The sequence below is a fragment of the Dendrobium catenatum genome, unplaced genomic scaffold (assembly GCF_001605985.2).
Source record: "Dendrobium catenatum unplaced genomic scaffold, ASM160598v2 original_scaffold_88210, whole genome shotgun sequence".
NCBI classification, from domain to species: domain Eukaryota; kingdom Viridiplantae; phylum Streptophyta; class Magnoliopsida; order Asparagales; family Orchidaceae; genus Dendrobium; species Dendrobium catenatum.
Genome location: NW_021406651.1, coordinates 66,517 through 86,526, shown reverse-complemented (window position 1 = coordinate 86,526; position 20,010 = coordinate 66,517). Strand labels below are relative to the sequence as shown.

The following is a 20,010-nucleotide window of genomic DNA, read 5'->3' as shown; positions in this document are numbered from 1 at the left end:
TTTCATTTGGTTCATTATGGATATATTGGGAAATTTTGTGTTATATTTTATAGTAATGTTATTATTATTTTTTTATAATTGATGGTGTTACTTGGCTGGACTGTGTAGATAATGTTTTGGATCTGGATTGCATTTGTGTTGGTTGCTAGGGTTATTTTTTCTTATGTGTTACTCATCAAGCTATTTTGCTAGTTGGATGGAAGATAATTTTGTGAGGAGTTTTTTATTAATGTTTCTATTACTTCTGAAGTCTGTTATAGCTCGGATTAGAGTTCTTGATTCTGTAATGCTTCTTGGTTTGGTTTTTGCATCTTTATTATTGTCTCTCATTTTTGTTATTGCCTGGAGGAGAATTTGGAAGTTTATGAGTTTTGTTGGGATTTTCATACTATTTATAGCGGAGTCTATCATTAGATGGATGTGAACTTGAATGATGGGGCAATTTGCTACATGTTTGACTTTTGGCTCCACTTAGTTTGCCAATTTATCTTCATTTTTTACTTTTTCTACTATGGGCCTTTAAAGATTTATAATTACTATTTTCATAGAAGTTTTAAGAACAATAAACTTGTTTACATTAAGGACTTTTATTTCTTATATTTTATTTATTTTATTATGCAAATTTTGTGGCCTTTGAGTTGACTAGTGGGAGCTTCACTTAGAATATTGTTCATTTTGCTTTTCAGGCACAAATGTTAACCCTTCATCCAGGTTTATGCCCTTTTAATTTCTATATTTTAAATCATTTTTACAAGTACGCTAATTGGTGTAGAAATCTCATATATGTTGAGCTAGTTGGGACCTCTTTTCAGTGGTGGCTTTTTGCCCTTTTTTATTTTCTTGTTTAATTATGATGTAAGTTGGTGGGTTTAATAGCTCATTAGGTTTATTTCTTTTTTTTTATTATTATTATTTTAGATCTTACAGCAGTAGTGGGCAGTTGAACCCTTAAAGAACCTTTAAAACTTTTTTGTTATTAATGTGTAAGCCCTAATATGGGTAACTACCCCCCCCCCCCCCCCCCCCCCCCCCCCCCCCCCCCCCCAAAAAAAAAAAAAAAAAGAATAAACCCTTCATTGCTCAATTATACCTTAATCTAAAATCACTCCAAACAAATTCTAAATGACATTTATAATGGATTGGCCTTAACCCCAAGCCTTGGTCAAATTTGGTTGACCAAGGTAAATAGGTTGACCAAACAAATCCTTAACACATGAAAATACATTTCACGTATATACGCCATGCCATGACTTAAAATCTCATCCAACAAATTCCAAATGTCATCTAAAATGGGTTGGAACCAACCTAAACCAATGTTAACTATTGTTGATGAAAATAAACCTGGACCCACAAAAATATAAATCTAATGCTCTATACCATATTTCTTAGACTAAACCCTACAAGGCTATCAATTGGGTCCCCATTGGTCAACTCTTGATCCCTTGATCACATAGAAGCTTATGGTTTTTGGTAATGTTTCTAGCTTATCTAGAACATCTGTTAATGGTAACTCTTCTTTGTTTAAGAAATTAGGTGTGGATTCTTCTTCTGTTTCATTTCCTATGTTTGATGTTATTCAAACCACTTTTAAAGGAATTCCTACTTTGATGTTGGAAGAAAAAGTAATAGATATGTTGGCTACTCTATTTGAATTTACTTTGGTAGGGAAGTTTGTCCTATGTCGACCTAACCATCCATGGCTAATATCATAGTTGAAATGGATGTGTCTAAGAAGAATCCTGAGGAGTCATGGCTTGGTCTTAAAAATGGTGGTTACCTTCAAAAAGTTGAATTTGAAAATTTACAAAAAAAAAAATTAATCATTGTCGTATGCATGGACATAGCATTTCAGAATGTTTTAATTTTCATCCTAATCAACACAAGAAAAAAGATTATACTAAAGATGTGAAAGAAAATGATTTAATTGTATCTCCCTTACCTAGTAATAATAATAAGAATTTGCTAGAAAATGTTTCAACTAAGGATTTACCTAATGCTAACGCAACAGCACAGGTTCCTCATCCTATTTTGACAAATGAAAATGAAGTTGATGGACCTGTTAAATCAGATCCAAAAATATCTATCGGAAAGAAAGTTAATAATATCTATGAGAAAGGAAATACTATAAAAGGTGAGAGCAGTGAAGTGGAGCAATAGGCCGTGAAATACTCCGAGCATAATAAGAGTTTAAATTCTTCTCAATTACCTTTCCGCACTAATAAAATCTTAGTGGATTCTGAATCTATTATTAATAATCCCCATGGTGTGAACCAAGCTAATGCTCACCTCTCTTCAAATGAATAAGTTTATGATGAAGAGGGATAACCTCTCTTCATATGGAAGAGGGAGAGCTTCGCTAAGATAATCTAGAGGAAGGAGATCATGAGTTACTAAAGAATGACAATGGTAATGGTTGTAAGAATGTCTCAACCTTTACTAATAATTTTGATAGTGGTAATGATTATGCTTATGACTCTATAAGGTGTATAATAACCCTGAGTATACCTTTGTGAAAAATAAGAAAAATAAGAAACAAAAAGATGTGATTTTGCAGTCTCCAAGAACTACCCGATCACAAACTTCTAACAAATAGTATTTTATGATTAAGTCCATAATTTCGAATATTTGGAGCATTGGTTTTCCTTCCTATATCCTTTCCTCTATAATTAGGGTTAATAATTTATGTCGTATTCACAATGTGGTGATTTTAGGTTTACTTGAGCCTCTCATTTCTACTACAAGAAATTGCTTCTTATTTAGGCTTTAACCATAGTTTAGCTAATGTCTCTACCAAAATATAAATTTTCTTGGAAAGATCTTTTTGTAGTTGAGACTATTGCTAACTTTTTCAAGTCTTGCATTGTAATATTCAATTTATCCAGTTTATTTGTTGTGCTTCATTTGTTTATGCTTCCTTATATTGTGGTATTTAAAAAGAGTTATGGAATCAACTTACTTCCTTTCATGAAATAGTTACTATGCCTTGGTTAGTGGGGAGTAATTTTAATATAATTAATAATCCTTTGAAATGAATTGATGTCTCCAATCCTGTTTATGGGGACGTTGTGGATTTTAATAATATCATATTGGATTATAATTATGTTTATATTGGCGTTCTTGGATATTCTTTTACTTGAAATTATTGTAATTTGTGGCAATAATTTAATCGTGTGCTTTTTAGTGATATGTGGATTAATTCTAATAACAATACCTTTTTGGAGCAGCTCAGTAAAACTTTATAGGATCACTCCCCTCTTCTTATTGGTATTACTTTGAGATAGAATGATAATTTCTTTTTATTTAGATTTCAAAATAGTTGGCTCTTAGATAACTCTTTTTTAACTATGGTCCAGGTTAATTTTCATGCCACTTTGCATCCTAATTACTCGATTATGGTTCGAATAGACTTTGTTTAAAGGTTAAAAGTCTTAAGTATAGCATCAATTTGTGGAATATAAATGTTAAAAAAAAAATATTTCAAATATTTTAGAAGCTGAAGAAAAAGTTATTTCTATGGAGCTTAAGTTCCAACTTGACCCTTCTGCTAATAATTTCAGTAATCTTCAAGATGTTAAAAACACCCTTTTTAAGCTTCATGGGCAGGATGAAGTCTATTAGGAAAAAACTGCTTATAACCATATCATTGATGGCGACAAAAATACGGAGTACTTTTATGCCTTGGTAAAAAATAAGAAAGCAAAAATTTATCCATAAAATATGTCTTTTTGAGGGTAGCCATATTAAGGACGATCAAGAAAGTACTAAGTTTTATGGGGATCATTTCACTAATATTTTTAATAAAAATTTTGAACCTATACTTATGGATCACTCTGATATTATCCCTTTGATCATTAATAATATTGATAATAATGATTTGATCATTCCTCCTTCCTTGGATGAAGTAAAGTAAATGATTTTTTTCTATGAATATTGATTTGGTTGCTGGCCCTGATGGATACTACCAAATTTTTTAAAAAAGTTTGGAATTATTTGTTAGGATTTATATGATGTTGTTCTAGATTTTTTTGCCTATAACAACATTCCTAAATTTTTCTATAGTACCTTGATTGTGCTTATTATTAAAAAGGTTCTTGTTAATACCTGGGATGATTTTCATCAAATTAGTCTTTGCCCCTTTTCAGTAAACTTATACCCAAAAAATTTATGAATTATCTTACACTTTTGCTTCCTAGAATTATTTTAAAGTAGGAGCTATTACTGAGAATATTTTACTTTCCTAAGAGGTCATTCATGATCTTAATCTTAAAGTGAGAGGTGGGAATGTTATTTTTAAACTTGACATTATTAAATCATATGATAACATTAATTAGACTTTTCTTTACTCTGGTTTTATGAAGCTAAACCAGATTTCCATTGACAGATCTTTGTTTTATGTTATAGTTAATGGTAAAAGCAATGGCTTCATTAAGTCCTTATAGGGCTCGAGATAATGTGATCATATTTCCCCAACTCTTTTTATTATTGCTTTTGAATACCTTTCTAGAGTTATTCATCTGCATCGAAGATATCTTAATCTTAACTATAGACTATTAGGTGGGTTTCCAGTATCTCATATATGTTTTTCCTATGTTTTTATTATTTGTTCTAATGGCTCTTGGAATATGATTAATGTTGTTAATAGATTTCTATATAATTTTGAGATTAGAAGCGGTCTTATTATGAATATAAATAAGTGCTGATTTATTACAACTAAAAATATGCTTGTCAAATGTATTATTGTTGTTAGAGATCTCACTAGTTTTATTCAAGGTTCTCTACCTTTAAAGCATCTCGGGGTTCCTCTATTCAAGGGCCATAAAAAATCTTTTCTTCTTGATGAATTAATTTCCTCCACGCATAATAGACATAACTGTTAGGAGTATAACTTCCTTAGTTTCAGTGGAAGACTCATTTTGATCAAGAGAATTTTATGTTCTCTTCTTATCTATATTTTCCAAACTATCCAACCTACTTTGCCTATTTATACTAGGCTTAAATGTTTTTTTTTGGAATGGTAATAGATCCAATTCCAAAATTCATTGGATTACTTGGAGTAACTATTGTGGTGTGATAAAAAAAGGTGCTTTAGGGTGTAAGAATATGGCTAACTTAGCTTATGCATTTTATATCGAATTATAGTTTAATTTTTGTGCTAAGTCTAGTCTTTGGGCCACATACATGACTGCAAAATTCTATGTGGGAAATTACCCTAGCTTGTGCACTTATAAACAGGGTGATTCTAGAGTATTGAGAAGACTTTGCGACATAAAATGGGGTGTTTGTCGGGCTAACATATTTTTTTGGTAGAATCATTGGTTGAGTAAGACTTCTATTTATCAAATGCTCAATTCTTTCTCTACTGCGGCTATCAAGGTGAATTCTTTAATTACTGAGAACTTTTGGGATTATTTTAACTTCATTGAAGTTGTTCATGAATCAGTAATTTCTGTTATTTTGCAAATCCCCTTAAATATTAAGGGTGATAATATGTTACTATGTGACATGGCTAGTAATGGCATCTTTAGACTCAAGGATGCTTGGAATGTTTTTAGAACTAAGAACACTACATTTAATCTTTTTCTATGTTATAGCATAAAAGTATCCTGACTACAAATATGTTCCTACTAATAATAATTTAATTAAAAGAGGTTTTATTTTACCTTCTAAATGTCAATGTTGCTTCCACATGGAAAATATAAACCATGTCTTTATCTCTAGTCCTATTACATATAATAATTTGATTTACTTTGATGATATTTTGATGTTTAATCATTTTTTATTATAATATTAGCATTAAGGAAATCATAGATCTTTGGTTTATTAATTATATAGGACATATAAGGAATCTCATTCCTTCCATCATTTTGTGGTATCTTTGGTTTGCTTGGAATAATTCTATTTTAATAGTATTGTTATGAATCACCATCATACTAGTGGGAATATTAAGCATTAGATTCTTATTCTTTTTAATGCCCACATCTTGAGTACTATGAGTTTTAGAGGCTTTTCTTTTGTTTCTAAAGAATTTGGGATTGTTCTTAAATATATGCCTAACAATGATGACCCGATTCTTATTCATTAGTATAAACCACCTTATAACACTTTTAAACTCGATTGTGATGGCTCTATCAAAGATAATGTTTATGGTTGTGTTTGTGTCATTAGATACTTTGAGTTTGCCTAACTGGCTAGAATATGAATATACTAGAATATGAATAATTGACAAATGCATTATGTTTAGGAACCTTCAATACATGTCTCCACATCAGCCCTTGTTAGGTGGTGGTCATGTTAGCCTAAATTCAATAAAGTATACATATGCATGCATGGGTTTATTTCTAACTACCTATCCATGTGCCCATATGGGCTCAAACCATCCAAAATGCTCCTTAGCCTCCAATTTCCCCATCCCTATCTAATATTTATATTGGGCAAAGCCATGGCTTGCTGGAATTAGAGCCTAAAGACTCCCATTCACCATATAAATAATTAAAAAAATTGCACTTAAAGGTTCCTGATCTTAATTCCTAGAGCTTCCATAGAGTTCCTACTTTAATCCCATTTCTTCCTCGTTAGTTCCTTGGTGTTTTCCAACAAGTTTGATCAAGATCGAGTGAGCCAAAACTAGTGGAAATCTAACTTCTTATCCACTGCCTACCATGCTTTTCCATCTAAAGAAGAAGTGTTCCTAAGGTGAAGGAATTAATCCAACCATTTTAAGCCTAATGTATCCACTGCACAAAGGTTATATATAAATGTGAGCTCCATTTTTATAATTTACATTCAAGTGTAAAGAGAGTATTCAATACTAGAAGAGCTCAATGTTGGATTTAAAGTTCTTGAGCAGATGAAGTTCTTTCATAAATTTCATCAAGGCTAATCTCTTGGATCTTAAATATATTTCTCTATGAGGGAGAAATCATGTAGGACTTTGAATATAAAATTAGAGCTATTTGTTTCAAACAATGACTCTAATTAAGTTGAATTCAATCCTATGCTCTATCTAGCATCTTTGAGACTTTAATAAAGAGTTATCCGATCACAAATTTAATTATTCTTAAATAAAGCATATGATGAATCATTCCATTAATGATTGCTTGGCCAATCAAAAGGTTTCATGTGTTTAAGCATGCACATTCAACCAAGTGATAGTGTAAATTGATTAAAATAAATCAGAGAGTTCATTTGATTTATAAAAATTGATAACTCCTCGCACACTTCTCGAAATTAGGTCTTATTAGGCTCTATGGAGTTTTCATGAGTACTTTAAAAGACTTATGGTTTTAACACCCAATTATTAATATATTTAAAGAACTTTGATAAATACTTGATAAGCTATTTATGAAATTATTCACTAAATAAAATTGATCTTGAGAACAAATTTGAATGGAAATTTTTTGGGGATGTCTCTGACATGATCAAAGATTTTCATGGATATTTGAATCCTCTAAGAGCTTCAATTTAGCATTTCAATTTTTATGTCAATAATTTGACCTAAGAATTGATATTTCTCTAAAAAGAATTCCATATAGTATTAGGGTTTGATTATTTTTAATTTGTTGTATATAGATTAGAATGTCATTTTTTTACCAAATCCCTATTACTGAAGCTCTTAGAGGATTCTAAATTAATTGCATTAAACGCTTAAAAATTTTTCTTTAAAATAAATCTTACATTATAAAACATTAAAATTAAAGTTTAAATAAATCTCTCTTGACTTGAAAAAATAAAAAATAAAATGTTAAATAACATTATACAATAATAAGCTAGGACTTATCCAAACCAAAAAACTTATTACACACTTAAGATGGATTGATAGGGCTACTAAGTCTAGCTAATGCTAGGTCACTGGTCTAGTTTCACGTGATGTAAATACATTTATTGGAGGTTATCTTTTATTTGTTTAGTCGATTTCCTACACTTTGGTGTCATGGTTATATTTCTTTTTGGTGTGTCACGGATGCTTCTAGGTTGCATTAGATTTATTTGGTATAATAAACCTACATTGCACCTTTTGTCTTCTTTATATACATGGATTTCTTACTTTCTTACATAAAGTAGTATGTACCTATGACTTGATGTAAATGTAAATGTTTAAATATAAATGTAAAGTTCTGTATTTTTATATACCTAGATTGAGTTGTATAGTGTCAAGTGTTATAAAATCCAAAAAGAGGATTGCTTATACATACAGAGTTTTAAATGAAAATGATTCTAGTTCCTTTGAAGATCATTATCTTTTAGAATCTTAAAGAATATCCTATAGGCTAAAGTTAAAGACTTAGTAAGTAATCATATTAAAATATACATTGTGTAGAACTAGAAATCAAATCTTGTTGTGGTGGATTTCCCCTACCTGACTTTTCAACAAACCCTAGTTTGTAATTTATATTAAAAGTAAATTAAAAAAAAGGTTTTATTTATACATTGCTCTATCATATACTACTTCATATTACATGTATTGCATGTATATAGGTGATAGATTTTCATTAGAGTTTGCATGTAACATATGTCTCTTTCAATGTGCATGTTTCAGACTTTATCAAAACATTTATGGTAGTTCTAAGAAGATATGTTAGTGGTATTGTATACACAAACACCTTTATGTTAGCATACATATATATATGCATTATACTTTTCTACAATGAACACTAGCCTAGGAAATAAGCTAACTATTAGAGATAAGAAGCTTAAGAGTTGAGGTTACCATGGTTTTCTTATAAGTTAATGCCATTATACTGCTAGAACTTTTTAGAAAATATGCAATTTTAAAATTTAATAATTTTAGTGTTACCTAAAAAAATTATAATTTAGGATGATTTTAAGTTTAATATATGCTAAAAAGGCACATTTTCTTATTAAAGAGTCTTGATTAAATTATAAATTGAAATCCTTAATTTTTTGGATATAGACCAATATTATGTCAAGCCTTACAACACCTTATCACCAAAATTCATGGTCAATGAATAATTCTTCACATATTATTATTTTAAATTTTCTTGAGGCTCTAGTTCTGCAGTGCTAAATTTTGGGCATGATGGTGCTGTGTGGCACTACGCCGTTGACCTTGGTGTTTCTATGGCTCTGGAAAATAGAGAACTCGGCATTGCCTTATCTGAATCTGGCACCTAGTGTATATTGTGGAACATATGATGATGACACTATGGCACTATTCAACACTTAAAGTTTTTTTTCCATTTCATGTACATTTCTTGCACAAAAATCACTAAAACAACAACTTTTTATTGAATTTAAAGATAATAAATAATCCATAATTTATACATAACACATACACAAAACCACAATTTTCTTTCACATTTTACTATATGATACACTTATCATAATGTACGATCCAAGGAGGACATAAATGTTAAAGGCTAATAATCATCACATTAACTATTTTAGACAATCACTTATTATCAATCATATTATATGAATTACTCATTGTACAATATGATTAATATAGTTAACTCTCATACCAATGAATCCTTAGATGATTAATTTTAAATATATCCTATTGGATGATCCCTTATCTTACAATATAATTTTACATTTAATTATACATTTATGAAGAGATATTTTTTATATACTTGATTGAACGGTACATTCCAAAGATCTTAGTATACGAACTAGTCGATCCATAACTTAGAGAAGTTTTTACTTCATTTCTTCCAATCTTCTAATCCAACCTCTCTTCTTCTTAGCCTATACTCTCCTACTGAGTTCTTAAGGCTCCATCTTGTGGTCAATTAGCTCTCCACCACAAATTAGATGATTGTTTTAGTGAAAGGATAATGAGGATGCATATGTACGATACAAGACTACATTTATTACTAACTCTAAGGTACTTAATCAATAAGTATTATCTTATAATGTACTTAATCTTTTTGTTTCTTCCACTCTTCAATTTTTTATTTGACTTACTTTTCCATTTCAAATTAAGCTTCTTTTAGAATTATTTTCCAATCTTATAATTACTGTATATCACGCCACTATGGAGCCACATTGAATTATCCAAGCAACACATTAGTTCATTCCATGATCGTGACAGGTTAGTCCAGCACCATAGTAGATCCTACTTAGTAGTGTTGAGCTACTAGTTCATATTATAATACTAAGGAACCACCATGTTGAGCACCGTAAAGCCTTAGTTTCTTTTACTACTCAATATATATAGTTGTTTAGTCTTTTTTTCATTTTTTTATGAACGTTATATAATTTTTAGTACGTTCTATCACTCTAGTGAGTCATGAGTTCTTAATTGAAGTTCCATATTAGAGTCTTACCCAAATGGGACAAGAGGAAAGAAATATATAACAATTGGAGTAGTTACCCTACCTTATTGTGAGAAAGCGAGCAATCAAAGAAGAAACGAGTGTGGGGAGTGAAGTTACACTATCTGGGTGATACTTGTTCGCACTTTTCTTCTTCTACTTTCTTAATAGAGTAATCAATGAAATTTATTTTATTTTATTTTAATTCCATAGCTATCTAAACTTTTAGTTATGGTCAAATGATGTCAAACCTTAGTGATCACTAATGTAGACTCTTATTCTTTAATAAATTCATGAAGTTTTTTTTAAATCTCCCATTCTTAATTTAATCTATATGATGGCTATATGTATACTTAAATATAGTGTGATATATTTCCTTGATGGAGGAATATTTGAATAATTAAGTGTATTGAAATGAAACTCTTGCTTACCTATATATAGGATGTTTAATGTCCTAGAGTCTATACATAAATAATAACTGTAGGAGGGCCACAAACCTTGTTCACTTCCATATACTCATGATGGGATCTAGGAATACATATGGTCTAATTCATAACAATAATGAGTCTACTTAGGAAAGCTTTATAAATTCATTATCATTAGTCCAAAACACTTTAAGTACTAGCATTTTAGATTTCTTTTACATTTCTTACTCAAGATAGATTCCAAACCTAATTTTCAATGTGTAGGATTAACATTATAGCTTTAATAGACATTATTAGCACATTTGTATTATAGCAAAACAAGTCCTTGTAGGATTGGCACTCCCTCATATAACTTTTATTTCTAGTTTGACACATGCAATTATATTCTAAAGTTTGGAAAAGGTTGTGTAAGTTTAAATTGGAAATGGAATCCAATATCCTTTGGGGGCTTGTTTACGGTAATGTGTTTTTTTGGCAGGATAAATGGATTAGTAAGGATTCTATTGATTCTCTTTTGCATACTTCTTCTTTTGAATCTATTAAAGTGAATTTTTTGTTTAAAGACAATGGTTGGGATGTGGACAAGCTTTCTAATTTTGTGCCTAATTATATTATTAATATGATTCTTAAATTAGCTTTTAATTCTCATACTAAAGATACTATTTTGTGTGAGGGCTCTAAAGATTGGGCTTTCCATATCAAGCATGTTTGGTTGTCTTTTAGGGATAAAAAGCCTTTTGATAAAGCCTTTTATATCATTTGGCACAAGAGCATTCCTAAAACTATATCTATTTTTATGTGGAGATTTCTTCATAATTTGCTCCCGACGGAAGAAAATCTTATTAAAAAAAGGTTTTTCTTTTGCCTCTAAATGTCAATGTTGCTTCCATTTTAAATCTATGCACCATATTTTTCTCTCGGATCCAGTGGCTATTAAGACGTGGGTTTTCTTTGATGACATGTTTTATTTGAATATTTTTAATGCTCATTTTCCTCTTAAGGCTTTTCTGAATGCTTGGCTGGTTAACGGCAAAGGTAACATTCGTAATATTGTCCCTATCTTTATTTTGTGGTTTATTTGGTTGGAGAGAAAAAATTCTATTTTCAATGGTGTTAAGATGAATCATCTTAATATTATTCATAAGGTTAAGGATAAAGTGTTAGCTCTTGTGGCGGTTAATTTAATCTCTGCAAAGAACTTTACTAATTATTACCAGTTAGCTCCTTATTTTGGTTTGTATAAGCCTGGTAATTCTGAGGTTGGTATGGCTACTTCTTGGATTAAACCTATGGCCAATCAGTTTAAGCTTAATATCCATGGCTGTAAGGTGGATGGTGCTATTGGTTGTGGTGGTTTAATCAGAGATTCGAATGGGTTGATGATGCTGGCTTTTGCTGGTCTTATTTCTAATGGTAGTTTGGAGTATGCTTTCTGTATGGTTATTCTTTATGGTCTTAACTGGTGCATTTCGTTGAATATCTCTAACTTGGTTATTGAGGTAAATTCTGGTGTCAACATTTCTTATTTATATTTCTTGGAGGATAAGGGATGCAACCCGAGCATCTTTTATATTGTTAAGGATATTAAGAAACTGCTTTATTTTATGAACCCATCTTTTTTTGTGATTGCCAAAGTTGCTAATGCTGCTGTTGTTTGGCTTGCCAACTGTGGTTGTACCCTGGATAATTTTATTGATTTTGGTGGTTCTTCTATGCCTGGGCCTCTTATTGGGCTGCTGCATCTTGATAAATTGGGTACTCTGTATGTTACTAGGTGGAATTTTTTGTAGCGTTGGTCTGTGTTGTTTCCTTTTGAGCTCTCAGGTTTCATATATCTCTGATGATCTTCATGGTTCCCTGGGTGGTATGCATTTCTGTGATCCTTCTTTTTATTCTCAATCCTTTGCTGTCATTTACCTGGTGGTCTATGGTAATAAGTATTTTCTTATCAGCTCTATTCCTGGCTTATTTTAGCAATTTTACTCTAAGGAGGCTTTTCTTTTTGGATTATGGAAATTACTTTACATTATTCTCTGTGATCCTAACTATATTTCTATTTGTAGTTTTTTATTCTTTTGTCTCTTCTTTTTTGCAGAGGATACGGGTTCTCAACATTTTTGGCAGGAAGACTGGACGTACTAGATATCCTTTAGTCTTTCTTTTTTGGATGCTGGTCTTTAGCATCTTTAGTATGTTACTAGGGTATTTGTGTTTTTTGATAGTGGAAACTATTGGCTCGTAGGTTTTCTTTACTTTTGTTTTTTAGTTCGTTTCAGCAGTCGAGAGCTGACGATTTCCCATAATTAACGTGTAGGCCCCTCCGTGGGTTTTCCCTAAAAAAAACATGCAATTATATTCTTTCATAAGTAGTTATACTAAAGAAAACATAAGTATATTTTACTCACATCCTAAATTAGGTTTTTGGCACCATTCCCGGGGAAGTAAAATATTATCTTGAAATTTTATTTTATTATGAAAAGAGTTGCATATTTAATCCTACTTATATCTAGTATCTTATTTATGTTTTTTGTGTGTAAATTTTGAAAAATAAAAGAAAAAAATTATTATATGTACAAGTTTATTTTAATTATTCTCTTTTCATTCTTGTGTGATATGTGTATATATATGTAGTAGATCTAACGATGAACCCTTTTTGTTTGATTTAGAGATCAAGAGAACCCTTAGAAAAATAAAATAAAAATAAATAATGATAGTATATGGAATAAATCAGTGTATCAATCGATCTACTATCTAAGCCAATAAATTTGAGCTTAAACCTATTATTATCCAGATGGTTCTAAATTTTAAGTTTGGGTGATCTTCTATTTAGGATCCCAACCTACAATTAGCTAGATTCTTAAAAATATGTATAATATTCAAGTATAATGGTGTCAGTGATGATACTAGTAAACTTCATTACTGATTGGGATTGTGGTCTTGATAAATCCTTAACTAGATTCGTAAGAATTTGATCACTAATTCTTCTACTATTGTCATTCAGCAAAAAGTTCAAGATAATTATGGGGATGGTGGTCTTGATAAAGGGAAATTAGTTGTGAGGGAGCTTTGTCCCTTAGAGCAAAAAAGCTTTGCCAGATGATAGTATTGTTCAAATTACTAAAGGGCCTCTAAATTCTTCTCAACCCGAGGTGTTAAAGCTTGGGAATAATGTGGCCAACAAGTTTAGTAATATGGAAGGTGATGTTTTTTTCGGTGAAGAGGTTTTACCTCTTTCTACGGAGCACTCTAGTACGTTGAATGAAAGTAATTTTCCCTCGAATGAGCTTTATCATAGTGATGTTTTTATTGATAATGAAGATATATATTTAATGGCCAAATGTTTTGCTAGAGATGATAATAATACTAGTTTTTCTAAAGGTCATGGTAAGAGAGGTAGGAAACCTAAAAAAATTGTTTTGCATTCTCCTCAACCTACCCGCTCGCAAACTTTCAATTAATTAGTGTTTATTATGTTTAATGCTATCATTTGAAATGTTAGGGGTATTGGTTGTTCTTCCTCCGAGGTGAGAGTTAAGAATTTATGTCATATTTTTAATGTCTCTTTGCTTATCTTACTTGAACCTCTTCTTTCTTCTGATAAGTTACTTAGTACTGTTAAATTTTTGGGTTTTAAAAATGCATTGTCTAATGTTGCTAATAAAATTTGGATCTTTTGGAAAAAGTTTGTTCTTGTGGATGACATCGTTGATTTTACTCAAGTCATTCACTGTAATATTGAAAGTTCTAACATGCAATGTTGTGCTTCATTTATTTATGCTGCTTCTTCTCATTATACAAGAAAGATTTTATGGGACCGGATTGTTCAGTTTCATAATGTATGTAATGTTCCCTGGCATTTCAGGGGAGGTTTTAATACCATTTCTTGTCCTTCTGAGTGTATAGGGGGCTCTCTCCCTATCTATAATTCTATGGAGGACTTTAATAACTTGATCATGGATTGTAACCTCACTGATATTAGTTTTTTTGGTGATAAGTTTACCTGGCATCGAGCGCATTTATGGAAAAGATTAGATAGGGTTTTATTTAATGATAATTGGTTGAACTCATTTGATTCTACGAATGTGGAGCATCTTAGTAGGGCACTTTTTGATCATTCTCCAATTCTTATTAAAATAAATTCTAATAGGAGGGATATTTCCCCATCTTTTAGATTCCAAAATATGTGGCTTCTTCATGATCCCTTTATGGATCTGGTTATGAATAATTGGCATGCTCCTTTGCATTTGGATAACTCTATATCTGGTATGACAAGATTGTGGTTTACTTTGAAAATACTCAAGTTTGTTTTAAATTGGTGGAATCATAATGTTTTTAAGAAGAATAATTTTTCCAACATTTTAATTGTTAAAGATAAAGTGTCTTTTTAGGAGAATCAATGTCAATTGGTTCCATTTGAGGCTAACTTGTGCCTTTTAAAAGAAGCTAAAGAGGGCCTTTACAAATTGCATGCTCAAGAGGAAAATTTTTGGAAACAAAAAGGGACAATTAAACATCTTGTTGAAGGGATTGTATTACTAATTATTTACATGCCTTAGTGTGAAGGAAGCGCTCTACAAATTGCATTCATAAAATTAATAGGCCTGATGGTTCCTTTTCTGGGGATAAGGTGGACTTAGCTGTGTTGCACTTTCAGAATCATCTGAACAAAAATTTCATTCCTGATGTTCTTAATAATCCTAATATTATTCATTCTCTTATATCTCAAGATGATAATGTTTTACTTGCTAGATATCCCTCTTTAGAGGAAGTTAATGATACTATCATTCTAAAATTCCCCACATAGTTTTTGCTCTAGAGAGAGAAGCTCCCGGAGATTCTAGAGTGAGAAATTCCATTTTTAAAAATTTTCATTTTTCATTTTTTTTGGCGGGCTATTCAACAATGGTAGATGAAGACGTGGCGTTCGTCGTCGATCTTCAGATACCTCCCAGCGATCCACCATCGACCTTTGGCAAATCTGACATCTCTAAAATGAAGTTCAAAGTTAGACCTTTGAAGATCAACGAGCCAGTTTTGGTTGCTGTTAAGAAATCGCCCCTAGTTCTAGGGAAGGGAAAAGGTATTGTGATTGAAGATACAGAGAGGATCATTCATAAAAAAACTGGTTTTCCAACATCTGTTTATGACAAAGAAGCATCTTCTTCTTCGGGTATGAAGTTATTTGTTAACAGGTTCAGCAATAATGTTGTTAAACCTATGGTTTTGGATGGAGTATCATTTTCTAGCAAACTTATGGAAAACACTCTACATGCTCGTAACAATGCTGATGAAAGAATTGAATGGAGGCAAGGATCTGATGTTCAAAATTTGTGGACAAAGAAACCTAATATCAAATGCAATTTACTAGTAGATGAATCTTTTTTGTCCAAAGATGGAAAATCAATCAAGTTGAATGAATCAAATATGAAGACAAATTCTGAGAAACTACAGTTATCTATAGTAGTAAAAGTATTTGGTGAAAAAGTTCCAATCTATGTGATAGCTAGAGAGCTAAGATGACAATGGAATATGTTTGGGAAGTTCCATATAACTTCTTTAGGACTTTGATGGATCTTATGTTCTTTCTTTGCTAAAGAGGATGTCGATCAAGTTCTAGAAGGAGGTCCTTGGTATGTCAATGGACATATAGTGGGGATAGATAGATGGTCTCCACTATTTTTCCCCTCATCATTGAAGGGATCAACATCTCCAATTTTTGTAAGTTTTCCGCATCTCCCGCTAATCTGTTGGGATGAAGACAACATGGCTAGGATTGCATCCAGTATAGGACAGCCGCTTTGGATTGATGGCAATATGTTTCAATGGAATAAGAGGGAATATACGAGAGTATATGTTCGTATGACTCTAGATCAATAGTTTCCAACTGGAGTTTGGATGTAAGGATCTTGTGGAATACTTTTTCAGAAGGTAGAATATGAGAAAGTGTCCTCTTTCTGTTTCAAATGTGGAAAGGTTGGCCACTTAGTAGATTTTTGCAAAGATGGTAGGGAAGGAAGGCATGATGCTCCTGTGAATAATTCAGGAATGGAAAAGCCTTCACAACCATCTCAGAGGGTGGAAGATGATTCAGACAAAACTTACGGGCCTTCGATTCTACTCAAAGATTTGAAAAGAAGAAAGAAGATGGTTCATGTCAAAGGCAATGTTAATCAGAAGAATGATAGTTTTATAAAAATAAAGCAGTGTATGTTCAAAAATTTTCTAGAACTTCAAAATTCCCATCTGAACAAGCTGTTGCAGATGCTCCAGATCAGTCGGCTAAAGTAGCAGAAGTTGTTCATGAGGTGGAAGATTTCCCTGTTAAAGTTGTTAATACTGAAGAGATGATAGTAAAGAACGAACTTAGAGATCATAGTGAGGATACTGAAGCTTCTGGATTTTTAAATTCAAAGATTAATGTTCCAGTAGGTGACATTAACAAATTTGAAATTCTCAATCTCTGTTCCAAAGAAATAGAGGTAGCGACCACGGTTGAAGAGATGGAAGATAAAGAAATAAGGAGTAGTAAAATTATATATGTTGAAACTAAAATAGAGAGAATGGCTGATTTTATTAAAAATAAAGGAAATCTCCTTAAAGAATTAAATTCCCTGGGCAAAGATAATATTATTTCTCAAAGAAGTAAAGGAGAAGCTGTGAAGAAATTTAAGAATGGGAACAATCCCATTCTTAAAACAAATGACATCTCTAGCCTTTTGGAATTGCAGAGGGGCTAGGAAGGTTGAAGCCTCTCACTACTGGAGAGAGTTTGTGAAAAAATCACTCTTTTTTTGTTGGGATTGTCAAAATGAAGATAACGATGTTTGACAGATCTTAAGTCAACAAATTGATTGGTAGTAGCTGGGAATTTGTTTTTGTCCCAGCGGAGGGTCTCTCAGGAAGAGTTTTGGTTTGTTGGAAGTCTATAATTTGCTCATTCTCAGTCATCCATGCTTCCCATCAAGCAGTTGTTGGTTTGCTCAAAATTCACAACAAAGGGGATTGGCTTATAGCCAACATTTATGGAAGTAAAGACATATACAAGATGAGATAGTTATGGGAGACATTACAGAGCTATTCAAATGTCAATATTCCATTCATTATGGGAGGAGAGTACAACTGCATTTTATCACAAGAGGAAAAGAGAGGAGGTAAGAGGTTCATTTTCTCTCAGGGACCTCAAGACATGCATTCATTTATGAATAGATGTGATTTCCATGACACTGGGATCGTGGGTCTTAAGTATACATGGTGCAACAACAAAAATGGGGGAGCTCATATTCTGGAAAGGCTGGACAGATGTCTCCTGAATTCAACAGCTTTGAAGGTTATACAACCAGGTGTGGTTCATCATCTAGGGAGGATTGCTTCATATCACTGTCCAATTGTCTTAAAGTTATTTTCTTTAGGATTTCGGAGTTAAAAAAAAAATATTCAATTTAAAGAAATCTGGACTTCTTTTCCAATTTCTAGGATAAATGTTGAAAATCATGGTTTAAACCAACTAAGAGGGATGTTGTACAAATACTGAATCACAAATTCAGTAGAGTTCTAAAAGCTTTATTCCACTGAAGTAAAGCCAAGCATTCTAATCTCAATATCCTGACGAAAAGTTTGAAGGAAGAGATTATCAAACTACAAGAAGAAGAGGCTCTTTCAGGAGGCTTATCAGATGATAAGATTTGTATTCTTACAAGTAAGGTGAAGGAATTAAACTCCACTTTGGGAAGGCTTAGCACTTGGTGGAGACAAAGAGCAAAAGTAAAGTGATTTAAAGAATGTGATTCCAATTCTGAATATTTTCACTATGTTTCTTCTTTTAGATGCAACAACAATCACATTAAACAAACTAAAGATCCTGATAGAAGATTGATTGTGGAGAAAAATAGAATGGAAGAAATTTTCTTTGATTACTTCAAAGAGAAGTGGAAAGCTATGAGGTGTAATCTATCTATGTGTGATGAAGACTAGAGATTGCTCAGCTCGAAACTTACTCAAGAAGAACTGGAATCAATCATCAGTAAGTTGGAAGGTAACATATCACCAGGATTAGACAGTATCTTTTATTCCTTTGTTAAGTTTTATTGGTCTATCATTCAGGAAGATTTATGGAAGGGCATTTGTCAATTTATCAGTTCAGGGATCATGTGTGAGAAATGGAGGGAGACTTCAGTTGTCCTCATCCCAAAGTTGAAAAATCCTATGATTCCATCCAATTATAGGCCCATCAATCTTTGTAACTCTATTTACAAGATCATTGCTAGATTGCTAGTGAATAGACTTGTTTGCATTATCCCCAAATTAATTTTAGAAAATCAAGTAGATTTCATAAAGGGAAGATCCATATCAGAAAACATAATGCTCACTCAAGAAATTATCAACAAATTCATATTCCCTAAAGCAAAGAAGAGCAAGATGGCAATTAACGTGGACATGGAGCAGGCTTATGATAGTACGGGGTGGGAAACCTTGAGGAAAATGTTAGAAATTTATGGTTTCCCAAGGACATTCTCGAATCTACTTCTTCAGTGCGTGGTGAATACCAAGTATTCCATTATTATTAATGGTTACAATACAAAGTGGATCCGGGCAGAATGTGGTTTTAGGCTGGGATGTCCTTTATCACCCTATCTCTTTAGTATGTGCTCACAACTTTTGACTGAAGCATTTAATAAAAAAGGAGCTAAGATTGGAATCAAGGTGGTACTGTCAGCTGATAGAGTTTCACATTTGCAGTATGCCGATGCTGTGATTATTTTTTCTGAAGCTAGCCAAAGAAGTGCAAACAAAATTAAGAAGATTTTTGAGAAGTATAGTTACTGGACAGGATAAAGAATAAATACTCAAAAATCCTCATTGCTTTGTGGAAAGTTGGTAAGTAGTAATAAATCTAAAATAATATCCAAAATCCTAGGTATTAAAATAGTTAAAGAGTTAACTCATCTTGGGGTCAGGATGGCATTAAGAAGACTAAAAGCTTCTGATTTTGGAAGTGTGCTAAAAAAGCATATGACAAACTTAATATATGGGGTAACGGATCTCTTACAATGTCCGGTAAATTACAATTAATCAAGTCTTCTCTCCTTATAATTCCTATCATTATCTCTACCCATTCTATGGTTCCTTTTGGAGTGCTGAAAGAACTAGACAAAATGAGTAGAGATTTTATATGGTTGAAATAAGACAAGAGAAATGGTATTCATTATGTTGATTGGGAAACTCTTTGTAAGAAGAAGAAATAGGGAGGTCTTGGTGTGATTTCGGTAGCTGATAGTACTGGACCTTGGAGAGCTAAATTTGCATGGAATTTG

General features: G+C 32.0%; 1 protein-coding gene across 1 annotated transcript; it reads left to right on the top strand.

Moving 5' to 3' along the window:
- The first annotated feature begins 15,601 nt into the window (after nucleotides 1–15,601).
- LOC110110090 lies at nucleotides 15,602–19,531 on the top strand. Its single transcript, XM_020841399.1, has 4 exons — nucleotides 15,602–16,168; nucleotides 16,625–16,859; nucleotides 16,961–17,124; nucleotides 18,800–19,531. Exons 1-4 carry the CDS (start codon nucleotides 15,602–15,604, stop codon nucleotides 19,529–19,531), a joined length of 1,698 nt encoding a protein of 565 aa, XP_020697058.1.
- The last annotated feature ends 479 nt before the right edge of the window (nucleotides 19,532–20,010 follow it).